At 37.3% G+C, this 13,658-nt stretch overlaps 1 protein-coding gene across 1 annotated transcript in view; it reads left to right on the forward strand.

Moving 5' to 3' along the window:
* Nucleotides 1-4,451: 4,451 nt before the first annotated feature.
* Nucleotides 4,452-13,658, forward strand: part of LOC145781757 (usherin-like) — a 78,193-nt gene continuing 68,986 nt past the window's right edge. The window contains exons 1-9 of the mRNA XM_082593428.1: nucleotides 4,452-4,690; nucleotides 5,141-5,341; nucleotides 6,466-6,794; nucleotides 7,450-7,463; nucleotides 8,515-8,542; nucleotides 9,095-9,260; nucleotides 9,833-10,019; nucleotides 11,803-11,993; nucleotides 13,260-13,383. Coding sequence (XP_082449554.1) covers nucleotides 4,452-4,690; nucleotides 5,141-5,341; nucleotides 6,466-6,794; nucleotides 7,450-7,463; nucleotides 8,515-8,542; nucleotides 9,095-9,260; nucleotides 9,833-10,019; nucleotides 11,803-11,993; nucleotides 13,260-13,383 — 1,479 coding nt within the window. The remainder of the gene's footprint in view (nucleotides 4,691-5,140; nucleotides 5,342-6,465; nucleotides 6,795-7,449; nucleotides 7,464-8,514; nucleotides 8,543-9,094; nucleotides 9,261-9,832; nucleotides 10,020-11,802; nucleotides 11,994-13,259; nucleotides 13,384-13,658) is intronic.

A 13,658-nucleotide genomic window follows, 5' to 3' on the forward strand; every position in this document is an offset into this window, starting at 1 on the left:
CAGGTAACGTACGGTACAAAGACTTCCCCACCTTCATTGGCAATGTACAGTAGAATAATAATTGGATTAGGCCTATTAGACTACATAATAATATTGGGTACACTCTCAAAACCTTCTTCCCTTCATTAGTAGTGTAGTATAGAAGTAAAGAAGACTGGTAGATAGGCTAGGACCTTTACAGAATAAGTTATAAAAATAATAGTCCAATCTAATAGGCTATTTAAGCTTAGGTTAAGTGTACTTCATTTCGTTATCTGCTGGCACCAACACTCCATCGAATAGTCTAATCATGTCCCATGAATATTGAAGTCTGCACTGCTAAACTTCTTGCAAACTGGACCTGTGGTCTGCTGAATTTGATTCGAAAGCAGTAGGCCTATAAATACTACCGGTATTTGATCACTTATTTGCAAAATATCTACAATTAAAAGCTGATAAAAACACTACTGTTTTTAACACTACCAATGATCCTAATCCTTCACCTACCCATGGCCATCTGGAGATGCGGCCTGATTTGTCACATTATGCAGATTTTGATTACAGCTACTGCTAGTGTTTGACTGACATTTTCTGAAATGCTTTTACTTTTTGCGGTTTCCTAATGACATAAAACTTTTTTGTTGCCTTGGGGAAGCAGTAGCAAATGAGAAAAAGTAAGTTGAAAAACGCAAAATCAGACTGTTATTGAAAATTAACAGTCTGACTGAAATCTTCGAAATCAAATTTTCTTTGTTTTTCAACATGTGAGGATGTTAAAACCTATTGTGTCATCTGGGGAAAAGAATAAAGTAAGCGTAAAAATCTAATTTTTAGGAAAATTTATTTAAACGTTTGCCCAAAGTTAGAAAAACCTGGAAATTTCTGCAAAATGTGACAAATCAGGCCGTATCTTTAGGTGGCCATGACTTACCCTACATAAACCAGAGGCAGTGTCCCAGTCTAAATAGCCGGTAACCAGCTAATTATTTTATATCATCTAAAATGGAACCCGATCAAAAAGCAAAATAAAAATCATGTCACGTGGTTAAATGACTCGACGCTATTGGTCAGAACGGACTTAGCTACTTTTAGAAGAAAAAATTACCTTTCCGCTCAAAACCTGTATTCGAAAATGATGGCTTAGCCACCTTTATACCAAAATATTTTTGTGTCTGGTGAAAAAGGACAATGAAAGCAATACGTTTTTGTACTTAACTCAATTTGAGTGAAAATGTGACTTAGTCACTTTTCGTTCTAAACGCTTCAATTTGTTTGTGAGTCATTTAAAGAAGTCGACTTTGTCCTAACAGACAACTAGAGTGGCATTGTCGTTCGTGTGTGCGTCACCGAAAGCGATAATTGTTAACTAGCACTTAAAACTGTTGCTATGCCAACGTTCGAAAGTCAAGTGGAACTTGAAAACAATTTTCCTGAAACAAAGCACATTGTTGCCGTTCATCTTGTTATTATTTGGAAACAATAGTAACTATAGGCAGGACCCCCAGTCTATCAATGGTGTGCCAAAAGGGATTTTTTCGGCCATTATTTCAGTCGACATTATTATCGCGAGATATGATAGTGACGTAACAGTTGTAGGATGGATGGATGGATGGATGGATGGATGGATGGTCATTTTATTTTTGTAGATTAGCCAGCTATTTATGGTGACTGGTGAGACAATTTGAATTTGTTTTATTGAAACAAAATCAGATTTTTCAAAAATAAACAAATGTAAAACAAAGTAAACAACATTACCTGATAACATTTACCACACGGTAAACGTATTTGTGATCTGCTATCGTCGCAGCAGATGGAGTGTTTTGATCAGTAGACGCTTTAAGCATAGGACAATTTTCTTTATGAACCAGCTGACTGAAGTCATTGCTACCCTTCTATCACTCAGCCAGAGAGTTGATTCTTGCTTTGAACTTTGTTTGGTAATTACAGAAGAAAAAAGAGTAGTGGCAAAGATGGGAATCGAACCCACGCTATCGAAATTATTATTCCCCAGACCTATTCCATCAGGCCACGATGGCCACGGCAAAACGTTCAATTAATTTACTGTCTAACGAGCATAAGTCACATGAATGCAATCAGCCGATTTAAATTTTGCCTTCTGATTGGTTAATAAACCTCATCAGCTGCAGAGATCTGCAGATTACAAATAAGCGTACGGCAACCATGTTTTATGATCTGCTTGACTTAGAAGACGCAACAAAGCAATGCCTGCTCGACACCTCCCTTTTCCAGTTCCACGTTTGCTGGGTTAGCAAATCAAAAGATTCTCAATCAGAATGGGACAAAATTTATAAACAAAAGTTGACTTTAAAAATTATGTAACGTTCACGAGATATGTGAAGGTCAGCCATGGAGAGTTTCACTAAAAACGTAGCATGCTCTGCAGAAGAACTGAAGAAGAACGTGTTAACTTGTGGACTACCAATAAAGTTGAAGAACTCAATAGAAAAGAGCTTAAGTTTAGATGAACATCAGCCAAGAATTGTACAAAACTTTGAGAGAGGGATTAGTGTTGATTTGAATAGACCCAAGAGGGTATTTGTTATCTAGCGTTTGCTTGGTCTTGCTGTAAAGCCAGTAACGGAGACACAGAGGCGAACACCACGAAAGCATGATAAGAAATTTCTAGAATGTAAAAAACTGCGTCAAATTGAAACGTCAAAATAGACAATGCCATAAGAGCAAAATGAAAACCAACCAACATAGTTTGTCGTGTTTATGATCGCAAACCAAATTTAAAGAAAATTTAGAGTTTAATAATTTATGTGTCAATGAGCTTCTTTGTCTCAGCAATGAATTATTCAATTACAATAAGCGCATTTAGATATAGCTGCGTGTTTTAACACAAGTCTCCCAAAAAGCGCGAGCAAGTCTTTTTTTGCTTGTGATGTAACAAGCCAAAGTTCTTTCAATTTTACTGGAGCCAATACGTTTCCCATCCATAGAATCTGTGAGTCTTAGATCTTCTGCAGATCTTAGAACAATTGAAGGATAATGCGACATTTAAAGCTCACCTCAGACATAGACAGCTTCGACGAAAAAAAGAAACATGTTAGGCCTACAATTCAGGAAACTATTATGGGTGCAGTATTAACTAAGAGTTTTACTATTCACTCCTTCCTAAGGAAGAATGCGTGAAAAGAGCTTTCTTGTGGGCAGTACGCAGTTGTTAGAGGGAGGTAGTGAACTTAAAATCTCCACTTTGAAACATGTGTCACTTTAATGAATCAATAGCAATAATAAATGATAATTACAACTATTAATCCAATTCTTTTGTTGTTATACAAGATTTCAAGCTTGTCTGGAGTTCATGGACACCTTTGGACATGTAACTGCTGGCAGCTCTATTTTACATAATGTAACTCGAAGTTGATTTGTTTGAGGGGTGTTTTATCAACAGCCCATTCACAATCAACTTGAGCAAACAATTTTGTTCAATACATAAATCTGTGCATTTGGTTGAAGGTGTTCAGGAAATATGTTGCTAGTTCTACGCCAGGCGAGGAAGACAGTGATCATGACTTCATTCTTTTTGCTGTTCAACTCAAACATTAACTCACGAAAAACATCATCTATATTTCGTATATTTTTCTTTTATGTTACTATTATTTAGCTAACGATCAACCAATTGAAGATGCATGAGAAAATATTTAAAATTTTTCATATAGATAGTCTAATACTCATTGCCGTGAAAATCAACAGTTCTGTTGCTTACGATAGCATTACAATAGCCTACTGTTATTAATGAAAACAACTTTTTTAGTCAAAACAAATTCTTCGAAGAGAATCCCATTTACACAAAATCATAGCAACAGATATTGGATAGAAACAAAACAGCTTTGCAAGCTTAATCCTAATAACTTAATCATTAATAAGTCGTTTTGTATCCAACTCAGTAAGAATTCAAATCAAAGCTTCAATACAAGACCTAGTCAAAGGATTTTAACTGAATACTGAAAAGTTTGGGTGTTCATCAGGACAATTATCGTTTCTAGCACTAGTTGCTACGTTCATCAGATGAAAGTGAAAGTAAAAGCAACAATAAACAGAAATTGATTTATTGCTTCACTGACGTTTCGCGCACCATGACAATGCGCATCCTCAGAGCGAATAACTGTGAATTGAAGCAATAAATCAACCTGTTTGTCGTTGCTTTCACTTTCACTTTCATCAGATGAACGTTGCAACTAGTACTATAGCAACGAAAGGATTTTAAGTTAAAAAAAAACGCTTTCAAACTATTTCTGTGGTGAAGAGCTCTACTTCGATCAAATAAGTGAATCGATGACACGATCCGCTATTTTCTTGCAGATAGGCCTACTAAGTTACAGTATATAAACCCATAAATGTTATCGATTTGGAAGATTTTATAACAGTTGTCCAATATATCATTGTCCCGCACATGAAACTGAAACATGCTTTTGAAAGTGCAAGTTTTATTTTTCTATTTGCGAATGATTGAACTTGTCCATAGTCAAAGGGCTTTAGTGGGGAAATACCCACCGGAATTTGACGTGGCAAAGTCAAAGACAATTTATACTACCGCTCCAGACAGTACTTGCGGGCATCCTTCTGCCACTGACTACTGTGAGCCAGTCGATTCACAAGACGGGCTTGCTGGTCGAGCCTGCTCAATAAGAATATGCCAGCAGAAGTGTCCACACAGAGATAGAAAAACGGATACACCGTTGAGGTATGTAGCCTAGGCTATCTATTTGGAATCACAATCACAGCACAATAAAGAATCAAAAGTGAGAAAAACTAACTGAAAAAGGTGATCTGGTACTATGACACTTCCTCAAATGGGCGATCTACCTAATACAGAAAGCAATCACTAAGAAAACAAATAAAAAAAGCTATTGATTTGTTTTCACAATTAAGAATCAAATAATATTTAAAACTGAATGAGACAATTCACCAAGCGTGCAATAACGCTCTTCTAGCGTAATATAAACTATACTCTCACAAAACTTTGCAATTAGCTTAGCTGGTTTTAAACCAAAAGGGTTTACAAAGTTTTAGATAAAATATTTATTCCATTGCCATCGAAGTCAATTGTTGCTGCACTCGACTGTCGAGAAACATTCTGCATCTCGTTTTTATTTATAGCTCATTCTGTGAAATATTTTCATGAATGTTTCAGGCCTTTGGAAGTACTAAACACCGACCCAGGTCCTTGTGTGGCTCCGGACTACCAGGATTCCAGAGTTAGGGGCGGAAATTCGTACAGATTCGAGAACGACCGTCAATGCTTCCTTGTTCCAAGGCTGGTTGCCAGGCTAGGGGTCCAAGCGGGGGAGTTCACGTTGGCGGTTTGGCTCAAACAAGCGCCGCTGAATGCAGGGTAAGTATCATTGCATCTTAAGGAAAGCAAACTAAGAGTTGAATGTGCAAACAAAGTGGCTTCAAAGCAGAAGATTAAGATAATCTTCGGATTAAATATCCGAGATTTAGTTTGCGTGAAGTTCATCTGTGGATCAATAATTAATCGGCGATGATAGTAAATACCAGATTACAGATGGTGCTTAAAAATAGTTTGCAAATCAAGCTGCTTAATAGGGCGATGTACCTACTCAATGAGATTATATTTATGTTGTAGATATTTTCATCTTCAGGCTCAAGCCCTGTTTTCGCAAGATCAATTTTGGTGGTTGCGCATACTTGCATAGGATTTGAACCACTGACGCAGACTCGGTCACTGAGATTGACAGAATGAAGTTTCTTCTTTTTGAAAAGTTATTGTCTGTGAATTGCTGCATCCACTACATTGCATTAAATGGAGGGTATTTTCCTGAAATGCACTGCTCCAACGCATACCCTGCAAGCAGAACATACGTTGATCTTGCTGCTTTTTTGTTTACAAAGTTGTGTGCTTATCCGACTACAAATTACCGGGATGGATGTTTGTTGCCGAATTGGCTTCACGTTTATGTTGAGAATCCTCTGTTATCTAGACGAACGATTAGGTCAAAGACAATGTCACCAAAAAGGGAAAAAACATGCCAGTCTTTTCAGCTATTTATTATCCAACCATTTTCAAACATTGAAGGAATGATTATATTGCACTGAAACAAGAAATAACAGAGAACAGCTCACCTCAAAGAAAACAAATAAATGTACAAAGCGTGATAATTTAACTAAAAGCATGTAAAATATTTGATGTTCCTCCGACATCCAACCAACTTCATATTGAACGTCAGAATTGTACGATTTTGGTTAAGAGACTACTTCCTTTTCACCTTAAGTTTACGCTTACAGAAATATCATTGTCATCATTGTCATCATTGTCATTATTGTCATCATTGTCATCATTGTCACCATTGTCACCATTGTCATCATTGTCATCATTGTCATCATTGTCATCATTGTCATCATTGTCATCGTCATTATCATCATTATTATCATTATTACCATTACCATTCGCATCTTATAGTTTGTCGTCAATGACTCATTATTGTTTCTTTTTAGAGTCATATTTGAGAAGATGGCCGGCCCTGGACGGTACAAGAGAGTTGTCCTTACCATAATGGTCCACTCAAGGGCGGTAATATTGCAATATCTCGGTAGAGACAACCAGCCACATTATCAAATGGTGCAAGTCCCTTTTCCTCCAAATCAGTGGAACCACTTGGCCATCCAAGTGTACGGGAATGACATTAGCGTGTTTATCAATGGCACCGAGTTAGATGGGACGCCATACGCCACCGCCAAACTGGCCGTCGCAATGCAAGATGTAAATCAGGAACCTCTACTCCGAGTCGGTCAACGCTTACGGGGTGAGATGAAAGCATTAAATTGTCCATTTTGAAAAATATAAACCCATTTTTTAATAACAATAAAATATTATTTGGAGCAGTTGCTGATCCAAAAGGGAGAGCGGCAATTGGCCACGTAATATTTTCATTATTGTATCTTAACATTTTCATTGTTTAGATTAATTAGCTACAATTTTTAAGTTTTAAAGTTCTGGTACCCCTTAAAGTTTTTTCGCGATCCGCTATTAATTCGGAGTGCTAATGTATCATGTAATTTCATCAAATGAAGAATGTCGTTACTTGTAAGTTTGTATTCTTATTCCGTTCCATTGAACGGTGCTGTGTCCTTGCTCCCTATTCAAGGATCCAGTGAAGAATCCAAAGCGGCAATTTCAAATCACCAACCTTGGTGACTGGAACCGGGTCAAAGGTAGAAAATGTCTGGAATGTTTCACTTCAAAAAAGCTATTTGCAGTCCAGGGTTGAATGTTCAACTGTTGAATGTTCAGAGTCCAGAGTCCAAAGTTGAATGTTCAACTGTTCAACTATATTTTCTTAACTATCCATAAAACAGGTTTAACTTAAGTTACATTTCCTGTTCCATAATGTAACTTTCATTGTCCATAATACTTAAGACAAAGTTTCTTTTTTGTTCAGCATTGTAAGTTTCAATCATTCAATGTGTTTCATCTACCAGTATCACCCGACGTTGTATGTTACGTGTTTTTCCAAATATTGTTTTTTGATCTTACTTGATGTTTTATTTCAACACAAAAATGTAAACAACTTCTTATTGACACTAATCTAAGTTTCTGTGCCGAAATTATATGAATCGGTTCTCGCTATAGAATGGAACGCTACATCCGACTTGTCTCTCACAATTGAGAAAGAATTTCCAAAATACGTCAACAGTAAGTCTCATGTTGTCACGCATGAATGGTGTTCACGTGATTCATGGTTAAATGGTTGCACCTCTCAATATGTTGTCATTTCCATTGTTTCATTATAGTAGCAAGTCATTTTGGGAATGTTGCGGGTTGGGTTGTAGGGATGGATTGAGCATGAAATCAAATTTGTTTTCCAAAACTTTTTCATCCCATATTTTCATCCCGGTTTGTTGACGACGTTGTATATCATATTTGAGTTTGTTTTTCTGCATTTCAATTTCTGTTCAAAACACTATACTTTGAGAAAAATATAGTGTGCTCTTTGCTATTGAAATTGTAAAAAAATCATCTTTCGACCATGTCATGTTGTGAATTCAGCGCCTTTCAACAAGATGCGATTATGTGCATGCTGCATTCTTGGTGAGATTCACCGAGTTTTGATTGCATTGGTAACAAGTGTAACGTTGCACGGTTTGACGAGTTGATGAAAGACTCAAGAATCAGCCACGAGGGCAATTTGAAGACTTAAAGCTAAAGAAACGCTTTAGGTGTAATGTATGTTAATCATCTCAGCACTTTAAAGTTTTGTGACATCATCAGGAAAAGGAACGAAATGTTTTGAATAATTCATTTCGTCAACAGACACGTTTTACTGATATTCAATTTGCATGGCAGTGTAGAAGCCTATCCATGTTATCCCAGTCAGCACTTACCACCTTTTTTACACTGATTCAACGTTTGAAGACGTTGAATCAATGTAAACATGGCTGAGTTTCTGTAGCTATTGTCATCAACAGACAAATATCCGAGATGTAGAATATGTTCTCAAGAAAGTGATTGTGGGTTTTGGTTCCTTCTATAGTACACACCTGCAGGAGGAACTGATGTGTCGTTGGCTCTCCAGTGTATGCTAGAGAGGCTATGTTATCGATTAGTTGAATACGCAACTTCACTAGTAACACCGAACGCGGACGAAGCAGCAGGCCCAGAGCTCTCAACAAAGGCGTACCTTAAGGATCCGCCCTGGCTCCGAATACGCGGCTGTGTCTCGAAAGACAATTAATGGCTTGTCGAAATATATGGTTTGACAATTAATGACAATTAATGGCTTGTTGTCGCTTTTTCTGCATTTAATTGCAATATGTTGTACAGTATACGTTGTAGTAGTGGTCGTAAAACAAAACCCAATTATTATTCTGCAAACGTTCACTACTTTCAATCGACTTGGCGTTGAATCTGCACTAAGACTTATCAAATACAAAAACTTGTTTGTCATTATTTAAAAGAATATGCCATAATGACTATACTGACAGCATTGTATTGCTGAGGGCTATGAATTAAACGCAAAATTAAAATTACTGCTTGGACGAAGTAACAAATCGTTAAAAAGGATCAGGGCAACTGAAGTATTGAGGCAGAATAAAAAAATAAACCAAAAGTTGATTTTCTTTGCAGGCACGGGCCAGTACGTTGGTCGCATGCAGGATTACTTGTGGTACGATAAAGCTTTAACTAACCGAGAAATACAAGAAATCGCAACAGGAATATTTCCCAAAGTCAACATCCAGTCACATTGTCTTTGTCCTCCAGGAGTTCCAAGGGTTCATCCGATTGAAGAAAGGTTTGTTCGGCCTATCATCTTCATAGATCATCTAAATTGTCATCATGATAATAGTGATAATTCTTTAGTTATTTTTACTAATTCTATTTGAACAAGAGATTTTGGAAGATCCCAACAAGACTGAAGCTGTTAAGTTTCTTTTTGTGGAGAGAGGTAGCCATATTTGGAATGTTATTGATAAGTATAGTTTAACAAATCTGTTGGAAATTTTGCAGAGTTATAATGACATGATTAGTGTTGCCATGATTGCTTACTGATGATAGTCTGACATTGCCTACCAAGGGTATAGTCACAACTGCAAAGCTATCATAACATTCAGGGAACGGGATGAATGTCTGGCAACAATTGCTTTAGTTTTGTGGGTTCTGCTCTAGCTAACGTGATTGACATTTGTAATTTAGTTATTGTATGGAATTGCCGAAATAATTTCAACTTTATTTTTAAATTGTTTTCATGACAGGATTACTATATTTGCATTTCGTGATATTTGCTTGTTGTTTTTTTTGCATGTTTCAAGAAAATCTTAGGAAATATTCGGCGTTTTAACAATTCTGATTTTGTTTTTTTCCAAGGTCATGCCTTCCCAACGGAGTGCCTGATACAATAACATCAGTAAGAAGGCCGAGGTTAAACGTAAACGCGCATCCTCTTGCCTACATCATTGATGGAGAGAGCAGCACTACATGGATCTCGAGACCTGAGCTCTATATGCCGGGAGGGCTGACGTTTAACATCAATCTCGAAAATGGCGAATACCAAGTAAGTTTTGGTTTGGTTTGGGTTCCATTATTCATTATTCATCCAATTCCATATGGATGGTTGGTTTGGTTTGGTTTTGAATTTTTATCCTCGGACTGACAAAGCCTTGATTGGTTATTCCTGGTAGTTTCGCATACTTGTAGAGGCTTTTGACGCAGGGCCGGTTACCGAGATCGGCAGAGTGAAGTTTTTTCGATTGTTGAAGTCTTCTTACCGGGGGATTATTCCATTCATTAGGTGCCGCTGAATGGAGAGCAGTCCTTAACGTAACGTACAAGCGCACACTCCGAAAGTCGAACCAGCGCCGCGCGTGATCTTGAGGCGAGCGCGTAACCACTGAGCTAACGGGGCGGACAAGTTAAAAATAATGATAATAATGTGTTTTCATACAGCGCTGTATTTATCGCAGATATGCGTTGCTCTTAGCGCTTTACAAAGCAGACAATGTCAGTGCAGTCGTATTGAGGCGTAGCCGAATATAATCCAATAAAGTAGCCACCTATCCATAACATAAACATTGATATACCAATTTCAATTGTATAATGTTAAATTGTCAAATTTTTGACGTCGAGTAAATTTAATTAACACTTTTTATCTAACTTAACGTTGGCTACGTTTGTCTTCATTGTCTATTTTGTGCCTCATTTTCATTTTGGTTAGGCTTAACCAGGCGCGAATCTAAGAGTTTTTTTCGGGGGGGGCCAGAAAATTTGAAAATCAATTAAAAAGAAAGAAAAGGCTAAACAGATATGAACAATGATACTACGACATATACGATATGCTAGAAAATAGACATTAAAACAACCATTTTCATCAATTGTGATGCCGAGGGACTAATATCAGCTGTTTAGAAGCATATCAAACCATTTGATGCGGAAACATACAATTTTTCACAAAATTTCGGGGGGGTCCCGGGCGCGAAATTTTATTTCCCACGAGATTTCTGTCTCATTGATTTTAGTCACTCTAAAAGTAAGATTTTCCGAAAGTGTTTTGAGAGATTGGTTGATTCAGATTGCGAAATAACTATTTGCTAATGAAATTCTGCAATGATAATAAAATATAAGCTTTCCCTAACCCTACTTTTTTTGAAAAGCTCTTGTGCACCGCAAAAATTAATGTAAAGAAAAAAAAGTTTGACTTCAACGGGCGCCGAACCCTCGTGCTCACGATCACTAGGCAGGGTATGAAGCCACTGAGCCAAACGTGCCAACGAGAAAATGTTGCATTCACACGGTTTTAATACAAACTATTACCAAAATATGTAAATGAGACAGAAATCTCGTGGGAAAAAATTGTTCGCGGCCCGGGCCCCCTGGGCCCCCCCCATAAATCCGCGCCTGGCTTAAGTCTTATGCAAGACAAAATGAAGTAAAAGATTATGCCTTTCAATATTTGTTAGTTTGAGACAGCACGCAAGAGAACCACAATTTTAACGTTCGTGTTTTGTCGCTTCTACCTTTTCTCGACCTTTGCTATGTTGACGTGTATTGTTTTTGATATGATGGTCAGAAATAAAAACAACTGAACTGAATTGAACAATGGATAAACTGTAATAGCAATCAATTCATTTCATTATAACTTGTTGGAAGTCAACAATACTTTTGCCACTTACTGATTATAATTTTCACTTAATAACCATTAGAACTACTCTATAACAGACAGTTTGCTGTATTGAAGAACCAGTTTCACTTTCCAAGACTAAGACCAAAAACAACGACTGACCTAATATACCTAAACTGAATCTGTCTAATTTTCTTGACTATATGTTGTTCTATTGCAGATTCTGTATATATCGATCCAGTTCTACAGTTCTCAGCCTAAAGCCATCACCATCAGTCGCAATTCAAGTATGACTGACGGTGAGATTGAACCGTGGGGTTACTTTGCTGACGATTGTGATCTGAGGTTCAAGTATCCAAACAATGGACCACTTCTGACACCGACTTCTGTAAACTGCCTTGCTTTTAAAAAGTGAGTGAAATAGCTACAATGATTTTTTTTTGTTTGTTTGTCGTATCCAGACTTGCGCCTGGTGATTGAAGATTTAGATTAAGTGGACAGGAAGGCAAGGAAGCCAATCTTGGTGTCCACCTTCAGGCATGCCTTTAAGTGTCCTGCCAAAGACACAGCCGCATGCTCTTGAGCGGTGTCGAACCGGCGCCCTTTCGAAAGTCGTTCCGGGGCTCTCACCACTCGGCAATGCAGCCAGCATAATGGTAAAGTAAACACGGACCAGCTCAGTGGCCGAGTGGTGATAGGTTTCAGCTCTAGTGCAGGTAGATGTGAAATTGACCTGGTCAGGTCAAACCGAAGACTTTAAAATCGGTACCGATTATGTTCTTTCATGCATAACTCAGTGAGAATAAGTCGGGTAATAATGTGATGACATCGTAAACCTGATAGATATAAAATTCAAAAATGAGCCCTGTCACTAAACGAGCTTCTGAAAGACCTAATAGACCAAAACGGCAATAAATAAAACTACAACATTATTATTAGGTATTAAAGTAAATCTGTTTCAAAAACTCAATCGATAAACATCTGGATTGACAAAGGTATACGGTAAGATCGTGCAAGGTTGATTTATTGATATGAGCGGATGATCTGAGCGAATTGTGAAAATATGAATCTTCGGACTGATAAAACTTCTTCCAAAGCTTATTCCTGGTAGTTTCGCATACTTGCAGAGACTTTGAATCACTGACGCAGACCCGGTCACCGCGATTGACAGAATTGAGTTTCCGATTGTTGAAGTCTTGTTGTTTGCAAATTACTCCGTTTGTGAGGTGCCGCTGAATGAAGCGTTGTTCTTATAATGCGTTGCTCAAGTGCACACCCCCAGAACCGAACCAGTGCTTCTTGATCTTGTAGATTTTTTGTTTACAATGTTAGAAGCTTATCCAACTTAGCTATCTGAGTAGAGGAAAAAGTTTTTTATTGCATGACATTCGTTAAGTCGTTCTCACCGCGCTAACACGAGATGCTCTTTACTCGCTGAAGATCTCGAAATACCTATAGCCTGGCACATGGTAATTTTCAATTTCAGAAAAAAGCTTCCAATGAAGATATTCTTTGTCTTATAAAGATTTTTTTCTAGTATGGCAAATATAAAAGGAACATTGTTTGGTTGTTTTCCTCACGTTAGATGAAAATATTAAAAATTTTGGTTTTCAAGCTGTTTTAAAATGCACAAAAGTTCTCTTTTAAAGGTGCAGTGACCAATATTATTTTTTTCAGAAACGTCCCCTACCGAAATGGAAACGTAACTTTTGAACTCCTTTTGAATTCTCCTATGCAGAGACCTGGTTCTCTACAATTATATGAAACACCTGAACTGATGGATTTCATGAAAGCCACTCTGGTGAGTTTAACATTTGTTTTCTACCAAAGCGGAGTATAGACGTTTGTACGAAGATTGTTCTTCTGAAGTCGATGCTTCGACTATGAGATGAAAGATGATTTTTAGTAGTTAATATATTTTTTTTAAATAAAAAATCAACCCCATTTTTTGACGTTGACAACATTGAGAGCTAGGGCTATGTCAAATCATTTTCTTTTCAGCATTTATTGCAATAATATTTCATTTAACTGCACATTATTACCTCTTTAACCCTATCTGTAGCGACACGGGGTTTT

The sequence above is a fragment of the Aplidium turbinatum genome, chromosome 13, assembly GCF_918807975.1.
Source record: "Aplidium turbinatum chromosome 13, kaAplTurb1.1, whole genome shotgun sequence".
In the NCBI taxonomy this organism is placed as follows: Eukaryota; Metazoa; Chordata; class Ascidiacea; order Aplousobranchia; family Polyclinidae; genus Aplidium; species Aplidium turbinatum.